A 24,096-nucleotide genomic window follows, 5' to 3' on the forward strand; every position below is an offset into this window, starting at 1 on the left:
AGGGGCAGCATTTCGCTTTTTTTTTCCCATATTAGCCATTTTTTCCCATATTTCCATATTATCACCATTATTATTCTTCCAGCTGCCACCATTTCAAACTCAGATAACTCCAGACCCACATAACTTTGGAATTACCTCTTTTTTCTGATTAAAGAAGAGAATCTACGCTTTCTAACACTGTATTGAATGTTTATGTAGTCCTAAAACTTAGTATTTAACCTGGAAGTAACTGAAATAGATAGAAAGCTAGCTAGCTAATAGCTACCTAATAGATAGCTAATAATAATAATATTGATAAAAATAATACATTGTATTTATAAGCGCCTTTCAAAACTCTCAAGAACATAGCTAATAGATAGCTAGCCAGTTAGATAGCTATATCGCTAATATATAGCTAGATAGCGAATAAATGAGTGTCTTTGTGTTGTCATGTTATTTAATTTTTAGTTTTTGTTATGGCTGCCTTTCCAGCAGCTCGTGTATTTTGTTTTTCGACTTCTTTCTTTCCTTTCCTCTTCCTTTCATAACTTTGCAGCTGTGAAATGTAAATGTCTCCACTGCGAGACGAATAAAGGTACATCCATTCCATGACAAAAACCCTGGCACTGGAATGGACACATTTTTGCATGTCTGGCAGTGAAGGCGTTAACTGGTTTAAAAAAAAATTGGGACCCTCAATCCTATCTTAAAACTGTCCACCAGTATTATAGTGTATTTTTTTTAACATTACTTGGTACAATATAAGTCAGAAATGAGTGTTCCTAATAAAGCGTCCAGTCTCAAGGTCACATGACATCTCCTCTCTCTTACGATTGGAGTGATCGGCGAGGCCGCCGTCCAGAAAGAAGCCGCACTTCTCCTGAGACTTCTTGGCCAAATCGATGGCCATGTTGAGATCCTCGATCCACTTACTCATCTCAACTTTGGAGCTGCGTGAACAAACAACAAAGCGTGAGGGAAGCAGAACAACAGGAAGTGATGTCACAGACGGACAGGAAGTGATGTGACTGACCTGGCCGCCACCACGATGGTCCTGTGTGCAGCGTAGATGGTGAAGCAGTGAGGTACCGCCCACTCTTTCTCACTCTCTTCCATCTGGTGACGTAAACGACATAAATTAACTCATTCACTGCCAGACGTGTGCAAAAATGTGTCCACTCCAGTGCCAGGGTTTTTGTCACTTTCACTCAAATTACAGGACTCACAGAATATAGAGTTTTAGGACTACATAAAAATTCAATGCAGCGTAAGAAACCTTCTCTTTTTTTTAATCAGAAAAAAATGTTATTTCCTAAATAACATGGGTCTGCAGTTATATGATCTTGAAATGAGGGCAGCTGTCCAAAATACAATGCAATACATAGACATTGGTTTACATAGTGCTATCTGGCTATCTATTAGCTATTTATTTGCTATCCATTAGCGAGCTAGCTAGCTTTCCATCTATTTGAGTTACGTCGGGGTTGAGTGAACGCTGGCGCGAGTGGCTGCCGCTGCTTACTCACAGAAAAACGTTATCCTGTGACTGTAAAGTGACCTTGAGAGTTTTGAAAGGCGCTTATAAATGAAATGTATTATCATTATTATTATTATTATTTGACAACAGCGCTAAAATGGAAAAAAGGGAAATGCTGCCGTCTTGTGGAAAAGAAAAAAAACATTGCCAGAGGCCATAGCCAGCGCTTTATCAGCACCCAAGCATGAACAAAAAAAAACCCCTGAACAAATTCGGGAATCATGTAATTTCAATGTAATCTCAACTTCATTTTAATGTAATTTTAATGTCATTTTAATTGTATTTTTATTTCTTTGGACACACGTATGATCTTTAACTCATTCACTGCCAGACGTGGAATGGCGCTATACATCATATTTTCAATTCCGAATAAATTCGTAAATGGCGGTGAATGAGTTAAGCGAGGAAGTTAGGAGAAAAAATGTGATGAGACTTATCAGGGTGACCTACAGCTCATCATACTTACCGGAGTGTCCAGAATTATGAGCTGCGGCCAGCGATTAAAAGCAGAGACATGCAAAACGTTAGCACCCTCTTTTGAATCCCCAACCCGTTCAAAAAAAATACTCACAATCATGCCATGGAGGGGCAACTGTCCGTGAACTTTGAACTGATTGGTTGCCGTGACACCTTTGCTGGTATAGAGAAGCATATCTGAGAACTGAAAAAAAAAAATCAATTAAATTAAACCACAGAGCATAAAATTCACCTAAAATGACCGTCGGGCTTGATTATGGATATTATTTATTCACGATTGGATGATTATGGCCAGCGAAAAGTGCGAAAAGCCATCCAGATCCTAATAGTGCTGTCAGATAAAACGTATAAGTACATTATTTTGTCTTCACTTTTAAAACATTAAGTGCGCCTTATAGCTAGCTAGCTAGCTATCTAACTGGCTATTTATTACTTATATGGCTATCTATCTAGTTAGCTAACTGTCTAGCTGGTTATCTATTAGCTAGCTAGCTAGCTTTTCTATCTATTTGAGTTACTTCTGGGTTGAGTGAACGCTGGCACCTGTGGCTGTCGCTGCTCACCTGCATAGAAACCAATCCTGCGACTGTAAAGTGACCTTGAGAGTTTTGAAAGGCGCTTATAAATTAAATGTATTATTATTATTATAAACAGGCCGTGTGAACGTGGTTTAATTGATTGCTGCGCTTCCTGGGATAGCCACTAGGAGGCAGTCTAAAACTGTCAGACAGACAAAATGGAGAATACGTAGTTTCACCATCGTTTGAGTGACTCCATAGCTGTCAACGTATACGTTTATCTCCATATTTTATAATTTTTTTTTATAATTTCAAATAATGTACGGCGTACTACAACTTTTAGACGGAAATTGTAATCATTTATAAGTGTAACTATTAGCCAAGGTTGACAGGTATGTGACTCTTTGAGCAGCATTCAAATTCAAAAGAAACAAAATGGCTGTATTGTTATGTTGTATTTTTATGTGTTTAAAGCTGTTCCTTAAAATGTTATGACATGGCGTCTTAACATACCTGTCAACCCTGGCTAATAGCTGCCCTTATAAATGATTACAATTCCCGTATAAAACTTGTAGTACGCCATACATTATTTGAAATGATAAAAAGTGGAAATACAGTTTACCGCGCATGCGCACATTATGCTTCATTGACAAAGACTCGATAACCGCAGATGTTTTTTTTTCATCGTATAAAAGTTGTTACACGGCGTACACAATTCAAAATGATGAAAAAAGATGAAATGCGGGGAAAACGTGTAAGTTGACAGATATGCGTCTATTTGGGCTAATCATTAGCGATGACATTCATGGCATGACTGTACAGTATTAGTAACATCAGACAAAAAAAATGTGGTACAAGTGGCGCTTTTCTACTAATAACGTTAACTAGACACTTGACGCAGTACAAGTAGCAAAATGCAACGGCCAAGGTTTGATGGTGACAATCACTTGATTGATTTGAGTAATCAATATCTCCTCACCAGGAAGAACATTCTTTGCTGGAGTCCCTTCTTGGTGAGCTTGTACAGGCAGCCCTCTCGTATGAACTCCTTCATAGAGAGAGAAAAGCGAGACAGTAACACTCGACTTTCAAAATGCTCACCTTGTAACATTGACTCCATTTTGAAAGCCCAAAAACATGACTTGAGGTTTGAAAGATGAAAATCAAATGTCAAATCTTATTTATTTTATGTTATTTTTTTTTTAACTCCGACTCACCCTCCCCGGTGCAGTCAAGTTGTCGACCCCGATGAGGTCTCGTTGCAGCTCAGTGAGCTTCTGGAAGTTTTCCAGGCGGATGAGGCTGCTCTGAAGTTGCGCCGTGATCTCCGCTACTTCCTTTAGAGCCTCTGTGCACAAAACGTTATTGTCAGGTTCGCTAAATTGAATTTTTTAAAATTGGTATCAATAAAAATTCCAATTAAAAATGTGATTTTTTTTATTGTATTGTTTCATTTTATTTTAACTTATTTTAATGTAATTTTATTTTAATTGTAATGTAATTTAATTTTAATTGCAATGTAATTGGAATGTAATTGCAATGTACTTTTAATGTAATTGCAATGTCATTTTAATTTAATCCTAAACTAATCCTAATGTAATCTTAATGTAATCTTAATTTTAATTTAATCTTAATTTCATCCTAATGTAATCCTAAAATAATCTTCATGTAATTTCAATGTAATCTCAATTTAATTTTTATGTCATTTTTATTGTATTTTTATGGTATTTTTATTTCTTTGGACACGCGTATGATCTTTAACTCATTCACTGCCAGACGTGCATAAATGTGTCCACTACAGTGCCAGGGTTTTTGTCATTGTCATTTGAATTCCATTTTCACTCAAATTGCCGGACCCACAAAATATTGAATTTTAAGACTACATAAACATTCAATTCAGCGTAAGAAAGCTTAGACTCTTCTTTTATCAGAAAAAAAGAGTTAATTCCTAAATTATATGGATCTGGAGTTATCTGACCTTGAAATGGGGCCGGCTGTACAAAATACAATGCATACATATTGATTTATATAGTGCTTTAACAACAGCTGAAGCTGGAACTAAGCGCTAACATGGACAAAAGGCAAATTCTGCCCCCTTGTGGAAGGTAAAAACATTGCCAGAGGTCTGACCAGCGCTTTATCGGCACCCAAGCAAAAAAACTAAAACCTGATCAAATTCGGGAATGGCGCTCGTTGCACGTTTCAATTCCCGAATAAATTCGAGAATGGCAGCGAATGAGTTAACTGGTATTTTATCATGAATAAAACAAGAACAAATTTGAATGTCTTTTTTTTTTTTTAAATCTGTAACGGATTAATGGAATTTCTATTAATTCCAATTGGCAAAAAAAAAACAAATTATTCAATTGTTTAGACCAGCAGGGTGTGCGCCTGCTCACCTTTGCAATCTGTGTGGTGACGGTGGGCCGGGCCGTAGTGCTTGCACAGCCGCTCCAGGATGAGCTTGTAGTGCATAAGGCGCTGGATGGGCTTGAGCAGGAAGGTGTTGAGTGGCAGGTAACACACTTTCTGCAATTCAAACTCTTTATATACCGTCTCCAGTTTTTTTAGCCGTTTGCTAGCCTTCTCCAGCTCTGCCAGCACTTCATCGTGCTTCTGTAGGTAGCCGGTAAAGCCCTACGGGGGGGTGTGCAGAGTCGATTTTAAACATTTTACATAAAGTAAGACTTAAAGGACAACCGACGTCACTTTTTTGTTTCTTAACTGACATCAGAAAAACGTTTTTATAGCATCAAAAATACCCAAAACATGCAGTATATTTTTATTCAAATGCAAAACACCAATAAAAATGACTTGTGGTGTCCAAAATCTGCAAAAAAATTGAGCTGCGAATTGGGCATTTTCAGAAAGTCCCGCCCCCAGTTTGTGACGTCACGCCAAGACGTCTTGCATTGCTTGAGAATCAAAACAATGGCTTCAGATTCGGAGAAGATGCTTTCTTGTTACACATCCAGTTATGAATATGATTCAAATAGTTCTGAAGAGGAAAGCATACATGTTTGCAATCGATTAAAGAATTTATTCCATGCCATTTTGAGGCAACATTGGGGAGAAACGATTACAAGAAAAGAGGCACAAAATGGCGACCTCCAGTGGCCACCTCCGCTTCCACAGGCTGATAAATTCCTTATATGGAGCTTGGACGCCCTCTTCTGGCGGCTTTTGGGTGCAACACAAGGTTTTCAGACCAAACAATACAGCAAAATACATTGACGTGATGGAAGGACTGCTACAATGTGTCTTTTTTTTTCGGTCAGGGGGCGTTCCTTTAGTGACGTCTCGTACGGACTCGTCACCAACTCAAAAACAAGACTTCCTGAATATTCAGCGCGAGTCTTAAAAGGTAAAATATAGCTATATGCGGTGGAATCTTTTTAAAATACGCTCAGTAGAAATCATTTGAAGCCATTTTACAAATTATGGACACAACTTGTCCGGAGATGTCGGTTGTCCTTTAAACATTTTTTTGGGGAAGTGTAAACAGGTGAAATCTCACCTTGAGAGCAGACATATTTTTTAGCATCACGTCACCGATCCTCTGGTAGTCACCTTTGACGTGAGCATTCGAGCGACCCTCCCTGTAGGAACAACACAAAAAAATGGTGTCTTGATTTCAAACAGGGACGCCACTTGAAAACTCAAACTGAGCAATCAAATAATTTTTTAAGTGATTCATTTAGACAAAAATACCCTTTTGATGCTAACTTGTAGTATCTGAATGTGTGCCTTGTTGGTAAATGTAGCCATATTCATCTGCTCTACGATAATACATATTAAAAAGAGGACAGACACTTAAAAAAACAACAACAAAAGTTCCTTGTTGTTAGCTTTAGCTCATGAAGCTTCGTTACAAGCTAAGCCGCAAGCTAGCGTAAAAAATATCCACTTGATGCTAACTTGTAGCATCTGAATGTGTGCCTCGTTGGTAAATGTAGCCATATTTATCTGCTCTAAAATAATATATGTTAAAAAGAGGACAGGCACTTAAACAAAAAGTTCCTTGTTGTTAGCTTTAGCACATGATGCTTAGTTACAAGCTAGCATAAAAAAATATCACTTTGATGCTAACCAGACACTTGAAAAAACAAAAAAACAAATGTTCCTTGTTATTAGTTTAGCTAATGAAGCTTAGTTACAAGCTAAGCTGCAAGCTAGCATAACAAAATACCCTTTTGATGCTAACTTGTAGCATCTGAATGTGTGCCTCGTTGGTAAATGTAGCCATATTCATCAGATCCAATATAATATATGTTAAAAAGAAGACAGACACTTAAAAAAACTTCCTTGTTGTTAGCTTTAGCACATGAAGCTTAGTTACAAGTTAACCCGCAAGCTAGCATAAAAAATACCCTTTTGATGCTAACTTGTAGCATCTGAATGTGCGCCCTGTTGGTAAATGTATCCACATTCATCAGCCCCAAGATAATATATGTTCAAAAGAGGATATACACTTAAAAAAAAACAACACAAAACATCATTGTTGTTAGCTTTAGCTCACGAAGCTTCGTTACAAGCTAAGCCGCAAGCTAGCATAAAGAAAAATATCATTCTGATGCTAACTTGTAGCATGTGAATGTGAGCCTTGTTGGCAAATTTACCCATATTTATCTGCTCTAAGATAATATATGTTCAAAAGAAGATAAACACAAAACATCATTGCTGTTAGCTTTATCTCATGAAGCTTAGCTACAAGCGAAGCTGCAAGCTAGCATAGCTTTTCAAAACTTTTCTGTCGTCAGGGAGCTCGGTTGGTCACTTTCCGATCTCAAAACCTACCAGAGCGCCAGCCGCTGATCCAACTCCTTCAGGAAGCCACGATGGAACTCATAAATGGGGTCGATGTTGGAGAAAAGCAGCGTCATCAGGCCGTCGGGCATGGCATTCTCCTTGATCACCGCACTGCGGAACCACTGGGGGGGGGAGGAATGGACGGACAAAAAGACCACATCAATTAAGTTGTCCATCCTTTGTCGAGGCAAGGCACACAATTTAAAAAAAAACAAAAAATAACAGCAGGAAATACAGTAGGAAAAACAGATACAGTAAAGTCTCGTTATATCGATATTCAAGGGAGTCCGAAAAAAATATCGATATAACCGGGACTATCGATATATCCGACCCTGTTTGCATGTAATTTTCTCCGTGCGTGCATAGAAATAGTATCGATATAACCGGGACTATCGATATATCCGATATCGATATAACGAGACTTTACTGTATTGTGATGAGGGAGGAAAGAAATAAAAAAAATCTTATTTGTTTGAGGATTTTATTTATTTACATGTTAATCTTTGTTTATTTCTTTGTTTTTAATTCACAAATGAATGTATTTATTTACTCTTATATGTATTTATTTTGACTTTTTATGTATTTATTTATGTATTTATGGATGTATTGATGCATTTATTTGTGTGTTAATCTCTGTTTATTTAATTATTCAGAAATTCGTTCATTTACTCACCTATTCTGAATGGGTAAATATATGAGTAAATCAACAAATGAATGATTCATTTGTTTATTTACTAATTTATTTATTATTGCTTTAGGTATTTATTTATGTTATGTGTTCATCTCTCTGTTTATTTGTTTGTTTATTCAGAAATTCATTTATTAATATACTCCATTTACTTATTTACTCATATATTCATTTTTATTTATTTATGTATTTATTTGTGTGTTAATATCTATTTATTTATTCACTATTTATTTACTCAGTAATTCATTTACTCATTTATTTACTCATTATTGACGTATTTATGTATTGACTTATCTATCTATCTATCTATTTATTTATTTATTCATGTGTTTATTCTTGGTGAAATTGTATTTTCAGGCCACAATCGACTTATTTTATCCACTCACCACAGTGATGACTTCCAGATCCTTCAGGTAGGTTCTCTCTGTGGTCAAAATCTCTTTGGCAATAAAGTAGGCCTTGTCGGCGGGATACCTCTGAGGAGCAAATCATTTTGTAGAGAATAATAACAATAAGAATAAAAATACAATTGAAAAAAAAAGTATGAAAAGATGCATACTTCTGCTCCAACAGTTAAAAAATAGAATTTCAATGTATTAATTAGGACAATAGAAATATTAAAAATAATCTCATAACATTTCCAAATATTTAGGCAGGGCTTTGAGTCTTTAGAGTTAAAATAGTTCCCAATATACCTTCCTCCTGCCTTCTTCCTCCTCCTCTAGTCTGGCATTGCTGCCCACCTCGCTCAGGATGGGGCCTTGCATCGGCGACGAGACGTTGGTGGTGGCGGTTTGGCCCGGCAGGCTGAGCGTGGACATCTGGAAGGAGGGTGACAGGGAAAGGGGGCCAGCGGCTTCGATGCGGGACAGGTGGGGGCTATCCAGCGCCATGTCTGTATAAAATGACAGCGATAAAGAGTCATTTATATCAGTTTTTTTTGGTTCTTATATACAAGCAATAAGCTAAATACTTTTGTTCATTTGGGAGGAATGTTGGTGTCATTTGAGAGTCATCGTTGGACAGCTCTGGGGAAATTATGATTTTTTTTTTTGCGCCTGTGATGGGAAGAATTTTCACAGCCCCGCTTTGTTCTGCGGAAAAGTCGGTGCTGTTAGTCTGCGGCAGGATGGATGCATTGGCTTGAGGAGCCCGCCATGAGAAGAAAGGAGAGTACAGCGATACCTCGGTTTACGAACCCCTTGGCTTATGAACTTTTTTGTTTACGAACGTTAAATTTATGAAAATTTAACCTTGGCATACAAACTATTTTTCGGGATACACACGGATCTGCCACAATGAGTGATGTGTTTTTCGCGAACGAGCCCGTTTTCTTAACAAGAAAATGGCAGCCGATTGTTTTTGTCCTTTAGTCCTCGCACTCAGTCTTCGGTTAAAGGCACGTGATTGGTCAAGAACGCATCAGTGAGTGGTTAGGGGTGGGTGGGTTAAACATTAAAGAGACAGGCAGACGGCAGAGAGAGTGAGAAAATGGATACAGAAAACAGTAAAATTTGGACTGGTTTCAACATTAATAGTTCAAAAGCAGTGTAGACTGCAAGGTTAAAATTCCCATCAATCAGGCAACACAACTAACCCGCACAAGTCATCTGTAGAAAAAAAGGCTATCAACCCAGCTAAACAGAACACAATTGCTGAGGAACTAGGTAAAATTATCGCAGAGAAAGCACCTGCAAGGGATCATTCCTCAAGATGGTGAAAGAAGAAGGCTACGTTCCTCATCAAGTGTTTAATGCTGATGGAACTGGCCACTCCATTCCATCAAGCCATCAACGACCATCACAAAGGTAAATAAAACGACTTTATCATACAGTACCTATTATTTCTTTAATTATACTACCATAGCACATTTATTATACGTACAATAAGGTATAGTTGGTGTAGTTTTAAGTCTTAGAAAATTAGGAAGTAGAAAATTATGTTTTATGGGGACCTGGGAACGGATTATTCTCATTTTAATGGTTTCCTATGGGAAGTTAATTTTTGGCATACACACTTTTTGCCTTACATACTCTGTCTGGGAGCCAATTAAGTTCGTAAGCCAAGGTATCACTGTATTTGTTTTATTTAAACTGTGGCTAATTATGCTCAACATTTTTTTAATTTTGCGCAGTGGTGGTTAGCACAAGGAATCAATCAAACGAATCATATGACAGTACCATCACACACGCCAGCGTGTGCCTATGTGTGACGTGGCTTCTTTTTTCTTTTGTTTTACTCTGTAGCTTGTTGGTCCAAAAAGTTTCTAGGTTAAATTCCTGTGGTCAATGAAAAAAAAAACACAACTAATGCTTCCCACATTTTCTCCCTCCTCAGCTATTGTTTGGACAAGCCTCAGCGAGAACAACGGATGATTCAGAATCCTAATGTAAACCACAACAAAAAAAACTGTACAATTCTTCACATCCTTTTAGGTCAAGCACACAGCTGCTCTTCCACTTGTCTAAATACAACCCCCCCCCTCTCCCACTGTGCAAAAAATAATAATAATAGGGGGGGAAAAAGTGGGTGGGAGTGGAAGAGCGAGAAAGGGAAGAGAAAGAAAAAAAGTCTCTGCATGACCCGGAAACAATTGCTCGCGACTAATCAGGAATGTGGACCCGTCTGGAGGGCGTGGAGGAGTTGTTTATAGTTTATCTTCAACCGACAGGAGGGAGGGACAACTTTTTTTCTTTGGGGGGGGGGGGGGCTGACATTGGCTATAAGTTTGTCCAAATAGAAAAAAAAAACCACACCTACACAAATCGAGGATCCAGTCAATCCTGTTGCGGTCTTTAACCGCAAAAGAAACGACACAATGCATGGTTTTGAGTTTCACCTTCAAAATAAAAGGTGAAAAGATATATTTGTAGGGTAATAACAGGATTTCTTTCTACCGGAATCTCCAAAAAGAATGTTTAAGTCCAACGCGTGTGGTACTTGTCTTTATTTTTCTTGAGAAAAAAAAACATACATAACATTTAAAAGTACATTTGGATTTAAAATACACATGTTGGAGATTAGGCGGCGGTTGCGGTGCGTAGCGTTCGACTAGGTAGAGTAACCGTCGGCCTCACCGCGAGGAATCTTCACGTTGAGGATGGAAAGTGAGTTTGTATGATGGATTAATATTTTCACATAGATGAAACTAGATTAAAATGAATTCATTAGAACTAGTTTAATTCAGTCACAATTTGATAAATCTTCTAAATGTTTTTATTTTCGGCGGAATATTTACATGCCAGAAATTTTGAAAAGTCCGGTAGCGTGTTAAGACTGTTTTTGTCGTAACATTTTGTAATTTAGTTTTTGACTTTTCTTGAAATAGAGAGGGGAGAATTATAAAAACAAAAAAAAAAAAAAAGAGTTTTTTTTTTTCAAGTTATTGCAGAAATGCAATATTTTTTGCTGATTTTTTCACTATTATTTTTAAAAGCCATTGCAAATGTATTTTTAGTAGGGCAGAAAAAAAATTGTTTATATATATATATATATATATATATATATATATATATATATATATATATATATATATATATTTTCTGATTTTGAATGACACTACAAAAGTTGTAACCTGTCAATTAAAATTGTAAAAGGAAAAAAGAAAAAAGATATATGAAAGATATATATATATTTTTTAGCTGAAATTTTCACAATTAATTTTTAAAATCCATTGCAAAAAAAATGCTGAATATTATGATTTTTTTTTTACTATTTAAAAAAAGGAACTTAGTAAGACATAAAAAAAATATATATATTTTTGTTTTATATATATATATTCTTTCAGATATATATATAAATATATAACAATAATATATATATATATATATATATATATATATATATATATATATATATATATATATATATATATATATATATATATATATATATATATATATATATATATATATATATATATATATATATATATATATATATATATATATATCTTGGGAGTCTTGGAGTTGTATAAGGTCAACAGGACCCTGAGAGCCTTCGTTGCAAACTCGATGAGGATGTGTATATATATATATATGTGTATATATATATAATAATATATATTTATCTTCATATATATATATATATATATATATATATATATATATATATATATATATATGAAGATAAATACAATACTTTTACAGAAGAAAAAAAATATATATATATTTTCCTTTAAAAATATATATATACAGTAAAGTCTCGTTATATCGATATCGGATATATCGATAGTCCCGGTTATATCGATACTATTTCTATGCACGTATGGAGAAAATTACATGCAAACAGGGTTGGATATATCGATAGTCCCGGTTATATCGTTATTTTTTCGGACTCCCTTGAATATCGATATAACGAGACTTTACTATATATATATATATATATATATATATATATATATATATATATATATATATATATATATATATATATATATATATATATATATATATATATATATATATATATTTTTTTTATTTATTTATTTATTTTTTCCCTGTAAAAGTATTGCATTTATTTTCATCAAAACAAATTTCACCCACGAGTGACCCATGAATTTTGTGATTCGATATTTCCCTAAAACACTTCGAAAGTACTTCATCACTTACTACCTACTTTTTCTTTTGTCATTTTGCCATTTTAATTTACAGGTGACATTTGATTTTGTCGTGTCATTCAAAATCAGAAAAAGTGAAGGTACATCAACAGGGTTTGGCTTTCAATACCGACACTGCCACTCATTAAATATGCAGAAGGCACCATGAAAGACAACAACAACAACAACAAAAGCGACCATATGGCCTCCTTCAAAGTGACATAAGAATGGTGAGGAAATAAAAGTGTCATCCTACAAGAAGTGCTCAGAGGGCACAGAAGCGTAAATGCTGCCTGCACATACACACAAAAAAATGGCCATCAGAACAAAGAAAACATACTCAATAGAGACTATATGTAAAATAGTGAGAGGCCGCTGATTGTTACTCTATGAAGATAATCAAAAGATACCATGCCAAGAAAACCCCGAAAACAACTCGTGCCATAGCCGTTCTTAGGCCCTGAAGACCACATCTCCTGACCCCCCCGAGCGTCACATCTCCATGTTGACAATCAATCTTCCATTCGGATACATTGACAAGGGACAAAATGGCTCCTGAGCAGCCGATATTCTTCAATGAACCCAAAAATTAATCAGTGAAAAATCCGACAAGCTGCTCTGACCAGTAGGTGTCAGCGAAAGATCAACGCGATGACTTTCAACTCCACCCCAAAAACTCGCTAGTTCACAACTTGAAGAGCAACGAGCCATTCCTGCCCTGACATCAGGTTTTACTAACCACAGGAAGTAAGACGAACACGAGGAGTAGCAGGATGTATAAAGCCACTTTCAAACTAACTGTTTTAGAATAAGAATACTATACAAAAAAACTATGACAACGATGGCTATGTGATATTGTCACTCTTGGGGCTGACATTTCCTATTTTAAAGTGCAGAAAAGAGTGGAGGAATGAATTGATTAAATTTCCGCCTTTTGGCTGACACTGTGGAAGATGTGCAGCTTAATGTTGGCGCAAGATTAAAACGTCTTTCAATAACTAGTGGCCCGTTGGGAAAGCATATTTTGATAGAAATAGGAAGCTGTCAGTGAAAAATGCAAATTAGTTAGAGAATATATATTGATATTAATAGCAACATGAACAATGTTTTTTTTTTTGTAATTTAAGCAACGTGGCATTATTATTATTAATTACAGTTTCAGCTGTTGTTAAAGCGCTATGTAAATCAATATGTATTGTATTGTATATATTTTTTACATCCTAAAAGTGGTGATTTTGGACATATATATACAGTAAAGTCTCGTTATATCGATATGGGTTATATCGATAGTACTGCTTATTACGATACTATTTCTATGAACGCAAGTAGAAAATTTACATGCCGCAGGATCGGATATATTGATAGTCCCGGTTACATCGATATTTTTTCGGACTCCCGAGAATATCGATATCGGTTATATCGATAGTACCGCTTATTACGATACTATTTCTATGAACGCAAGTAGAAAATTTCCATGCCGCAGGATCGGATATATCGATAGTCCCGGTTATATCGATATTTTTTCGGACTCCCGAGAATATCGATATAACGAGACTTTACTGTATATTCCTATGTACAGTCTAAGAATGTGGTAGATAAAGAGAAGACAGTTCTACTGCCGTGTAACAATGTCCTTGAAAGTTTTGAAAGGCGCTTATAAATGAAATGTATTATTATTATTATTATTATTATTATTGATTCAGTCACTCCCTCTCCCCATGACCACCCGCCAAAAGAAAACATTCATACCACATTGTGACCTTGAGAGTTTTCAAAGGGGCTTATAAATGAAATGTATTATTATTATTATTATTATTTTATTGTATGCTGTAGTAGGCATGCCAGACCAGCAGTTGGCAGTCTCACAGAAAAGTGTTTGCTTAATGTGCATCAATGGACGTATACGTACATTAGTGCATATCCAAGGACCCAGGATGAGGAAACTTTGGATAAAATGTCTCTGCACCATAGGGACGTTTTTCAGAATTTAGTTGCAGGCCCAAAAAGAAGACTATTTTAAGTGGTAGTACTTTCCTAAAGTCCGGAAACCATTAACTCATTCACTGCCAGACGATGTGCAAAAAATATGTCCACTCCAGTGCCAGGGTTTTTGGCATTTTCACTCAAATTGCCGGACCCACAAAATATTGAATTGTAGGACTACATCAACATTCAATTCAGCGTAACAAACCTTAGACTCTCTTCTTTTATCAGAAAAAAATAGTTAATTCCTAAGTTATGTGTCTGGAGTTATCAGAGCTTCAAATGGGGGTGGCTGTACAAAATGCAAAGCATACATATTGATTTGTATAGCGCTTTAACAACAGCTGAAGATGTAACAAAGCGCTAACATGGACAAAAGGCAAATGCTGCCCCCCCCCCCCCATTGGAATGGAAAAAACTTTGACAGACGTGTGACCGGCGCTTTATCGGCACCCTCGCAAGAAAAAAAAAAAAAAAAAAAAAACAAAACGTGAACAAATTTGGGAATGGTGCTCCACGTCATGCTTTTCAATACATTCGGGAATGGCAGTCAATGAGTTAATGGTAAGTGACTGTTTTTTTTTTCTATTTTACTTCCAAAATAAAAGTTCCAAGAACTTTTGGTGGAACCTTGAGCCCAAAAATCAACATTTACTGTGTAAACTATAGCAGACAAAGTGACGTGTTAGTTCTTACTCATCGAAACAGCCAGAAAATTTACGTCGGTCCAGGTGAGTCTGTGAGTTACTACAGCAAAGTTTACGTGAGAACCAGTAACTATTCTAAGGATCAAAAACTTTCTTTTGTTGTTGTTTTTGTAAACCAAAAGCCAAAGTGACACCGTAATAGGCTCCTAACGTGTTGCCGTTTGGATTAAGGCCCATTTGACGACTTGTGGGGTTTCTTCAGGGGTCCGAAGTGCCGGATTGGACTCTGTTTAGCTCTTAGAATTGCCATTCGAGCACAAGGTTGCTGAATCCTGTGGCTTGAAAGACCCAATTGGATTCTACAAAACAGCGCTTTGTTTGAATTTCAACTACATTTGCGCTGGTCCAGGAGGGTCCGTCAGGGCCAAAGCCTGCAGGTTGTGGCACTGAAGGAGAAAATTGTCAATCCCGGCATTCCCGGCCAGAGAGTTGCTGTAAAACAGATTTTGCTCCGGCGGCAGGACGCTGTCTAATCCCCAATCCGAATCCGAGTCGGAACTGCCGTTCCCGGAGCCCTCGGTGCCGGTTGGGGGGTAGCTGAGCTGTTCCAGCTGCTCTACCAAATCACTGAACTGCACCGCCGAGCCGCTCTCGGAACGCACCGAGTACGCCGGGAAGTTGACCATGGAGCTGGCCTCCGATTGGACGTCGGAGCCCGGCAGGCGCAGCGAGGAAACCGAATGTTGAGCGGCCGACATGGACTCGCCGGCGGAACTGAGGCCTAAATTGTCCAGGGAGCTGCACTCGGAACGGTTGTTGAGCAAGGAACTAGTCTCCGAATGAGCCACGGCCTTGACGCCGACGTTCAGGTCTTCGATACCCACGCTGAAAAGCCCGTTTTTAGCCGATTGGCGTTCGTAATCGACACGCTCCACGTAGTCATCGCGCCCGTAAGCGAAGGCCTCCGCCCCGCCGTCGTAAAAGGACATTTGGGTGGGATCGTCGTCTATAAACTCCTCTGTGACGCGAAGCGGAGAGAACATTTGTTTGGTACGTAAAAGCTCCGCTTCGAAAGCTTCGGGTGTGAGAACCCCCTTTTTGCCCGCCCTTCGAGAAACCGCTTTACTCGCCTCATTTTGGGACGCTTGCAATTGCGGGACGACACCATCGACACAGACAAACGCGGGGTTGAAGCGAGCGGTGGTGGGAGCACCTGGCAGAGAGTAGTGAGGAGGGGGATTGCCGCCGTTGACGGTTTCTTCCTTCGGAGGGATGCGAGGCTGCTGCTGCTGCTGCGACGGCGACGAGGGCGGCTGCTGAGGGGACGCCGGAGAGGGCGGCACGACGGGTGAAGGCGGCTGCTGGTGAACTGGGTGGTCTTTTCGCGGGCTGACGGCGGAGATGTGTGGCGAGAGGAAGGACACCGAGGACGAGGGGGGGGAGCTCGGCATCCGGAGACGGTCGTTGAACGACAAGCTCTGCGATCACACGCAAGATTGCAATCAACAAAAAATACACTTTTCAAGCTACAGTTTCACTAGAAATCTTCATACCGTGAAGAGCTCCAGTTTTCAAAATAAAACAACAACAAGCAAATGGACTGACCTGTTTTGGCACATCTACGGTAAGGGAGCGAGATGACGTTTGTACTTTACTGTTCCTCCTGCCGAATATCAAGAGGTATGATGAAGATCTTGTGGGATCATTTGACAATCCTCAGAAAAGCAAACTTGACGGTTCATTTGAAAGAAACACATACCTCTGATACGGTGTTCTCTTGGCTCCGTTTTCTCTCACGTATTCCACCAGCTGCTTTTGTGTCCGCCCACTGAAAAGAAAAAAAAAGTCAAATGAATGACTTGATCGGAATGTTTGTCTGACTGTATAGTTGCCAAAGTATTTTTTTTAAGTATCATGTTGTCAATAAAAATAAAAATTAAAAATGTAAGCTTTAAAAAAACTATTGTATTTTAATTACATTATAACAAAAATTTAATGAAAATGTAATGAACATTTTATAAAATTGAAATTGAATTCTAATTTACTTGTAATTGTCACATAACTGTAATTTTACTTTAATTTTAATTTACATTCTATTTTTATTTCATTTTTCATTGCATTTTATTGAATTTTAATACAATCATATTCATTGTTAATTCAATTTTAATTTAATTTTACTTTAATTTAATTTAACTTTCATTTTACTTTTACTGTAATTGTAATAAAATTGTAATTGTATTTTAATTGAATGTAATTCAAATGTAATTGGGATTTAATTGTAATTAAATTGTAATTTAATGTTAATGTAATTTTATTGTAATTTATGTTTTTTATACTACAGTAAAGTCTCGTTATATCGATATCGGATATATCGATAGTCCCGGTTATATCGATACTATTTCTATGCACGCACTGAGAAAATTACATGCAAACAGGGTCGGATATATCGATAGTCCCGGTTATATCGATATTTTTTCGGACTCCCCTGAATATCGATATAACGAGACTTTACTGTATTTGTATTTCATTTTTATTGTATTTTATTTTTATTTAATTTCAATTTAATTTTACTTTTATTCTATTTTTATTATTTTTTTATGACTTATTTTTTGACACGCATGCAATCTTTAAAAAAATACATTAAATAAAATGTTATTTATTATTATTAAAATACATTTTAATTATTATTGTATCTGTTTTTTTATATGCTTGTTTGTAACTGTAAAGTGTCCTTGAGAGCTTTGAAAGGCGTTTGGAAAAAAAAATCTAATATAAATATAAATCCAAGCATACCTGTATCGGAAAGAAGAGCCTCTGGTGAAAAGTATGGTCTTCGGTTTTGGTTGGGGTTGGTTCATGAGTCGGAAAAAGGAGTGATACTCCACACAGATCTTCCAGAAGACCTTACATTGGTCCCTGCTGCCCATCATGAATTCAAGAGTGTCTTGATGTGGACCCTGGAACCAAAAGTGAGAACACATCCATTGCATCTGACCCGAGATCAGCCATCTGTGAGCTTTTTACACTACGTACGTGAACGTCCGGGTGAAGCTTGATCAGGAAGCGTTTCCTCTTGAAACTCAACTTGCGGATCTTAGACCAATTGAAGGTGTTTATTTTGGTGTGACCCTGAAAAAAATAAATAAATCAAACAAAACAGGCGTATTCAGGCTGAAGTTTTGTTGTAACTGGACAACATGTGATCGAGTGAACGGAACATCACCTGGAAAACCTGAAGGCCCATGTGGGCCACGGCCAGGTTGATCTTTGTGCCTTCCCGGTCGGCCGCCGGGTGGAAGCGCACGCCGTACATCTCCAGCTTGCGTGCGATCTCTAATATTTGGAAGTCTGATTCGGCGGGGGTCTGCCCACTGAATAGGGTCAACAACAACAAAAAAAAAAGTGTTTTACACATGCCTGCATTTGTTAAACTGGAAAATCATAAATGGAGTTCCACAGGGGTTAGAATGAGAGCCACTTCATATCACAATATCAACCAAAATGGATAATCTTGTGTTTGATTCCAGGTCCGGGGGGCCCTTTTTTGAACATTTTGTTACTGTTATGACGCCCATTGACGAACTCTCTGCAGAATTTCAGCGTCAAACCAAAATGAGCAACCCCGCAGTTCATTTTCTGACACAGATTTTTTTTCTCCACTCCTAACAGACTCATCACATTTCATGTCACTGGTTGAAACCAACGTCTGGGATAAACGTTTTCTAAGTCATCGGGGGGTTGTTGGCGAATTTATTGGATGGTGCTCACTAGTCTGAGTCACCATGCACATTAAAATGCAAGTTTACAGTAAGCCTGTGGTGACTTTTACGTAAAGTACAGCCAACTAAAAATGATTTGCGCTTCCAGGATGTAAGCACCATTTATAAAATTAAAAAAAAAAAGCATTGCGAGGAGGACATATCCATCCAATAATCACCACATTCTAATTTGGGCGATGCGTTAAGCGGTTAAATCGACTTAGGGCCCCCCCCCCCCCTGCTGCCCTACTGGCCTTATGGCTAATAGACCGAAGACAGAGAAGAAGACTGGGGGGGGGGGGAGGATGGGGTGAGGGGATTAGGCTGCTTGTACTTCCACTCTGGTAAGCGAGGGAAGAGATTAGTAAACTAGTGCACGTTGTTGTCAAGAGACTGTTGGAGGAGATTGGTGCTGGGAAACATGCACAAATGAACTCTTTAGTCAGTAAAGACGGAGAATAAGGTCACTGCATGAAGCAAAAACAGTTAAATCACTAAAATAATGTCAAATATATTATGAAATATTAAGAAAATTAAGATATAGGTGTAACTAAAATACCAAATATATATACGGGTACACAATATTTGCTTTATTTTGTATTTAAAAGATGCCGAATAGGGCGGCCAAATGGTGCAGTGATTAGGGGGTCGACCTCACAGAACGTAGGTTCAATTCCAGCTCTCCCCTGTGCAGCTTTTATCCGGGTACTCTGGCTTCCTCCCACATTCCCAAACCATGCATGGAAGGCTGTGTGCCGTGCAATTAGCGGACAACTGGTTCAGGGTGACCTCGCCTTCTCCCCCAGCTGACTTCGGGGAGTAGGCAGGGGCTTCAGCACCCCCCCCCCCCTTCCACCATTGTGAGATTGAGTGGATCAGAAAATTAATGGATGGGTGGAAGATGCCAAATTACTCAAAGTATAAACAAAATGGCATTAAATAAATGGTAATTAACTCATTCACTGCCATATATAGCGCTTTAACAACAGTTGAAGCTGGAACAAAGCACTAACATGGAAAAAAGGAAGAGAAAAAAGATTGCCAGAGGCCATGTCCAGCGCTTTATCGGCACCCAAGCATGAAAAAAACAAAACCCGAACAAATTCGGGAATGGCGCTCTCCGTCATATTTTCAATTCCTGAATGGCAATGAATGAGTAAAGGATAGGAAAAAAACATGCAAGTTATACATTGAAATAAAATATTACTACTATAAAAAAAGGAAGAGAAAAAAGATTGCCAGAGGCCATGTCCAGCGCTTTATCGGCACCCAAGCATGAAAAAAACAAAACCCGAACAAATTCGGGAATGCCGCTCTCCGTCATATTTTCAATTCCTGAATGGCAATGAATGAGTAAAGGATAGGAAAAAAACATGCAAGTTATACATTGAAATAAAATATTACTACTATAAAAAAAGAAAATAAAAAAAAGATGTATTAACAAAAATACATAAATACAAATCCTAAAATACACGTCTCATATAGTCTAACCATTTCACATACAGTGAGACCTCAACTTACGAACTTAATTGGTTCCCAGACAGAGTGTGTAAGGCGAAAAGTGTGTATCTCGAAAAAATTAAATGGGAATAATCCGTTCCCGGGTTTCCATAAAATATACTTTTCAACTAAATAAGCCTTAAAACTACACACAACATACCTTATTCTATGTATAATAAATGTGCTATTGTATTGTAATGAAAGAAATACACTGCATTGTATCATAAAGTCACTTTATTTACATTTGTGATGGTCATTTATAGCTTGATGGAATGGCGTTGGAGGTCAAAGGGAATTTCTGTTTGGAAAGAGAGGCGCATTACATAACGACTAATTAAAGAAATGAACTGTGCTGTCAAATAAAGTTTTATTTACCTTTTTGATGGTCGTTGATGGCTTATGGAAGGAGAGTCACCTTCCATAAGGACTGTTGGCAACTTAACCTCTGGTGCTGTTCGGTCGTGTGCTTCCGCCGAAGATCACTCCGCCAGCCGTGGTGGGTGTGTATTATGAAAATAGTGCTTATTATAAGGTTTAATTTTCATAAATTTGATGTTTGTAAGACAAAAAGTTTGTAAGTTGAGGTGTTTGTAAGTTGAGGTCTCACTGTATTCTAAAAGCCAAAGTAAAATCTACCACCTACATTCTGGCTGTCACAGCAAAGTAAAACAAAGCGAGAAAAACCAACAAGGCACCGAGTGAGCTGTAGAGTGGAAAAATTCTTACAAGTGTTTGCGGTGGTAGTCCACAATGGCTTCCAGGACCTTCTCTTGATACGGGAGCAGTTTATTGTTCATCAGGAAGTCTCGGTCAGTGGCAGCGTCGTAGTCGCCGATTTCAGCTTGGGGATGAAAGATGAGATTTTTAATTTCCATTAATTTGTGTTCAGACAGTGATTTGATTTATTTATATATTGATGTGTATTAGGTTTCAAGGTTAACATTCAATTAGCGTAAATGTCATGGTTGAAGTAACCTTGATTTGATCATTTTAATGCTAAAATCCAAAAGGAAAAATAAATAGATAGTAAGTAATTCAATAAATATTTAAATAAATGGTTAGGTAAATAAATCTTGAAATAAATAGGTAAATAAATAATGAAAAAAAAATAAAGAGTTAGGTAAATAAATATTTAAATAAATAATTTGTCAGGTAAATAAATATTGAAATAAAGAAATAGGTAAATACATATTAAAATACATAAATAGTTAGGTAAATAAATTTTTATATTTTCATAAATAAATAGCTAGGTAAATAAAAATTGAAATACATAAATAAATAGTAATGTAAATAAATATATAAATAAATAGTGAGGTAAATAAATATTAAAATAAATACATTAAGTTAGGTATATAAATATTGAAATTAAAAACAGTTGGGTAAATAAATATTGAATTAAATAAATAGGTAAATAAATAGTGAAATCAATAGTTAGCAAAATAAATATTGAAATAAATAAATAGGTATATAAATCAAAAAAAAAATAATAGTCAGGCAAATAAATATAAATAGTTAGGTACATAACCATTAAAATAAATAAGTAGGTAAATAAATGTTGAAATAAATAGTTAGGTAAATAGGTCAATAAATATTGAAATAAATAAATCATTAGGTAAAAATATTGAAATAAATAAATAAATAGGTCAATAAATATTGAAATAAATAAACCATTAGGTAAAAATATTGAAATAAATAAATAAATAAATAGGTATATAAATATAAAAATAAATAAACAGGTCCATAAAAACACAGATAGTTACACAAATACAAATAAACAGACCGACAGACATATAGATAAAACGGGCATACGCTCAAGAACAAAATGATTTGAAAGTTTACATTGGACGAGGTGTGAGGCGAGGAGGGCTCCCGTGTTTTCTGTGCAGATCAAACGTCCCTCCATCAAATCCCTTTTCATCTGCAGGGAGAATAAGTACCTAAAAAAAAAAGGAAAAGAATAATCAAACAAAGGTTTAGTGTCAAAATAAGCAGCATCGGGTTGAGTGTACAATGCCAAGTCAAGTCCACAGCCGGCTTAAGCCTTGTTGTGATTGATAAATTTGTAATTTTGGGACCTGGTGAACTCTTCCTGCAGCTGACCAGGATCCGGGGGGAAAAACTTCACAGCCAGTCTAAACATGGAATTTGCGGGTCCTGAAAACAAAAACAAAACAAAAATATGAGATTGCGCCTCTATCCGGTGTTATGAGGTTCATAGGAATGTTATTCCAAACTTACTTCTGACTTGCTTCACAATGAGTTTGGTAGGCTCCAGCCAAAGCTGAATGGACACAAACGGATGGTTGACTTTTGGATGAGCAACAGTGTGGATTATAAGAATTAATACAGGCAAAAATATTGGGACACATATCCAATAAGATTTTTTTTATTGGCCTGCCCTTTAAAGGACAACCGACGCCATTTTTTGTTTCCTAACTGACATCAGAAAAACGTTTTATAGCATCTAAAATACCCAAAACACGCAGGCTGAAATTTTTAGTCAAATGCAAAAATCCAATAGAAATGAGTTAAAGTGTCCCAAAACTACTTCAAAATGACCCCGGAAATGGCGAGTTTCAGAAGGTCCCGCCCCCTTGTTCGTGATGTCACGCCGGGACGCCTTGCCTTGCTCAAGAATTGGCTTCGGATTCGGAGAAGATGCTTTCTTGTTCCTGATCCAGTTATGAATATGATTCAAATGGTTCTGTAGAGGAACGCATAAATGTTTGCAATCGATTAAAGAAGTACTTGCGTATCAATTTGAGCTGTCAGGACTCCAATGTAGCGTCCCAGAAAATGCACAAGATGGCGCCCAAGCTCCGTTGGAAATGGGCTGATTTGTCTGCTGGGAATTTGTGTCAACTAGTATCAAATAGTAGTCTTGGTGCAAGACGATTCACCATCGCGTTATTTATGTGTTTTCCTTCTAATTTCACCATCAACATGGATCAACACGATGTTTTCAGACCAAACAAAGTACCGCAAAATGTATTGTGTGTCGCTTTCTCGATCAGGGGCCTTCCTTCCATGACGTCACGTTTGATATCGTCACCAACTCGAAAACAAGACTTCCTGAATATTCAGCGCGAGTCTTAAAACATAAAATATAGTTATATACGGTGGAATCTTTGTAAAATACGCTCAGTAGAAGTCATTTCAAGGGATTTTACAAATTATGGACACAACTTGTCCGGAGGCGTCGGTTGTTCTTTAAAGTAATTGACTGGATTCTTTATTATTATTATTATTATTTTTATTTATTTTTTTTTTTGCAGTACAGTTTTTTTGTTTTGTTTTCATCACCAAAGAGTCAATTTTCAAGCCTTTGAAATGCCGTTTGATTTTGACAGTTTGTTCACAATAGGTGCGATTGTACGTGTGTGTGACATACACCTACATACCCAGTTCAACTGCATGTTCTGAAACTCCAGCCCAAAGTAATCACTCTCGATGAGGTTCCCTCGCAGAAACACCTCAGAGAGAAGATCTTGCCCGAAAGCCCTTGGCTGAAAAAGTAAGATTAAAAAAAAATGAATAAAAGAAATATTTATTTTAATGATCTCATCCCCTATGGTGCATTCATCCAAAATCAACAATGTTTTT

General features: G+C 37.0%; 1 protein-coding gene across 1 annotated transcript in view; it reads right to left on the reverse strand.

Annotated features, from left to right (window-relative positions):
* Positions 1-24,096, reverse strand: part of farp2 (FERM, ARH/RhoGEF and pleckstrin domain protein 2) — a 54,775-nt gene that overhangs the window by 8,621 nt on the left and 22,058 nt on the right. Inside the window, exons 6-27 of the mRNA XM_089001591.1 lie at positions 23,895-23,999; positions 22,732-22,774; positions 22,569-22,647; positions 22,333-22,430; positions 21,220-21,334; positions 18,459-18,606; positions 18,269-18,364; positions 18,029-18,192; positions 16,995-17,063; positions 16,841-16,898; positions 16,449-16,713; positions 8,704-8,903; positions 8,395-8,484; positions 7,309-7,442; positions 6,029-6,110; positions 4,911-5,148; positions 3,729-3,859; positions 3,491-3,559; positions 2,088-2,177; positions 1,983-2,003; positions 1,013-1,095; positions 811-929 (exon numbers count right to left, since the gene is read on the reverse strand). Of these exons, the coding sequence (XP_088857717.1) occupies positions 811-929; positions 1,013-1,095; positions 1,983-2,003; positions 2,088-2,177; positions 3,491-3,559; positions 3,729-3,859; positions 4,911-5,148; positions 6,029-6,110; positions 7,309-7,442; positions 8,395-8,484; positions 8,704-8,903; positions 16,449-16,713; positions 16,841-16,898; positions 16,995-17,063; positions 18,029-18,192; positions 18,269-18,364; positions 18,459-18,606; positions 21,220-21,334; positions 22,333-22,430; positions 22,569-22,647; positions 22,732-22,774; positions 23,895-23,999 (2,497 nt within the window). The remainder of the gene's footprint in view (positions 1-810; positions 930-1,012; positions 1,096-1,982; positions 2,004-2,087; positions 2,178-3,490; positions 3,560-3,728; positions 3,860-4,910; positions 5,149-6,028; positions 6,111-7,308; positions 7,443-8,394; positions 8,485-8,703; positions 8,904-16,448; positions 16,714-16,840; positions 16,899-16,994; positions 17,064-18,028; positions 18,193-18,268; positions 18,365-18,458; positions 18,607-21,219; positions 21,335-22,332; positions 22,431-22,568; positions 22,648-22,731; positions 22,775-23,894; positions 24,000-24,096) is intronic.

Source organism: Hippocampus bargibanti, linkage group LG07, assembly GCF_051943395.1.
Source record: "Hippocampus bargibanti isolate YZ-2025 linkage group LG07, ASM5194339v1, whole genome shotgun sequence".
Classification (NCBI taxonomy): Eukaryota; Metazoa; Chordata; class Actinopteri; order Syngnathiformes; family Syngnathidae; genus Hippocampus; species Hippocampus bargibanti.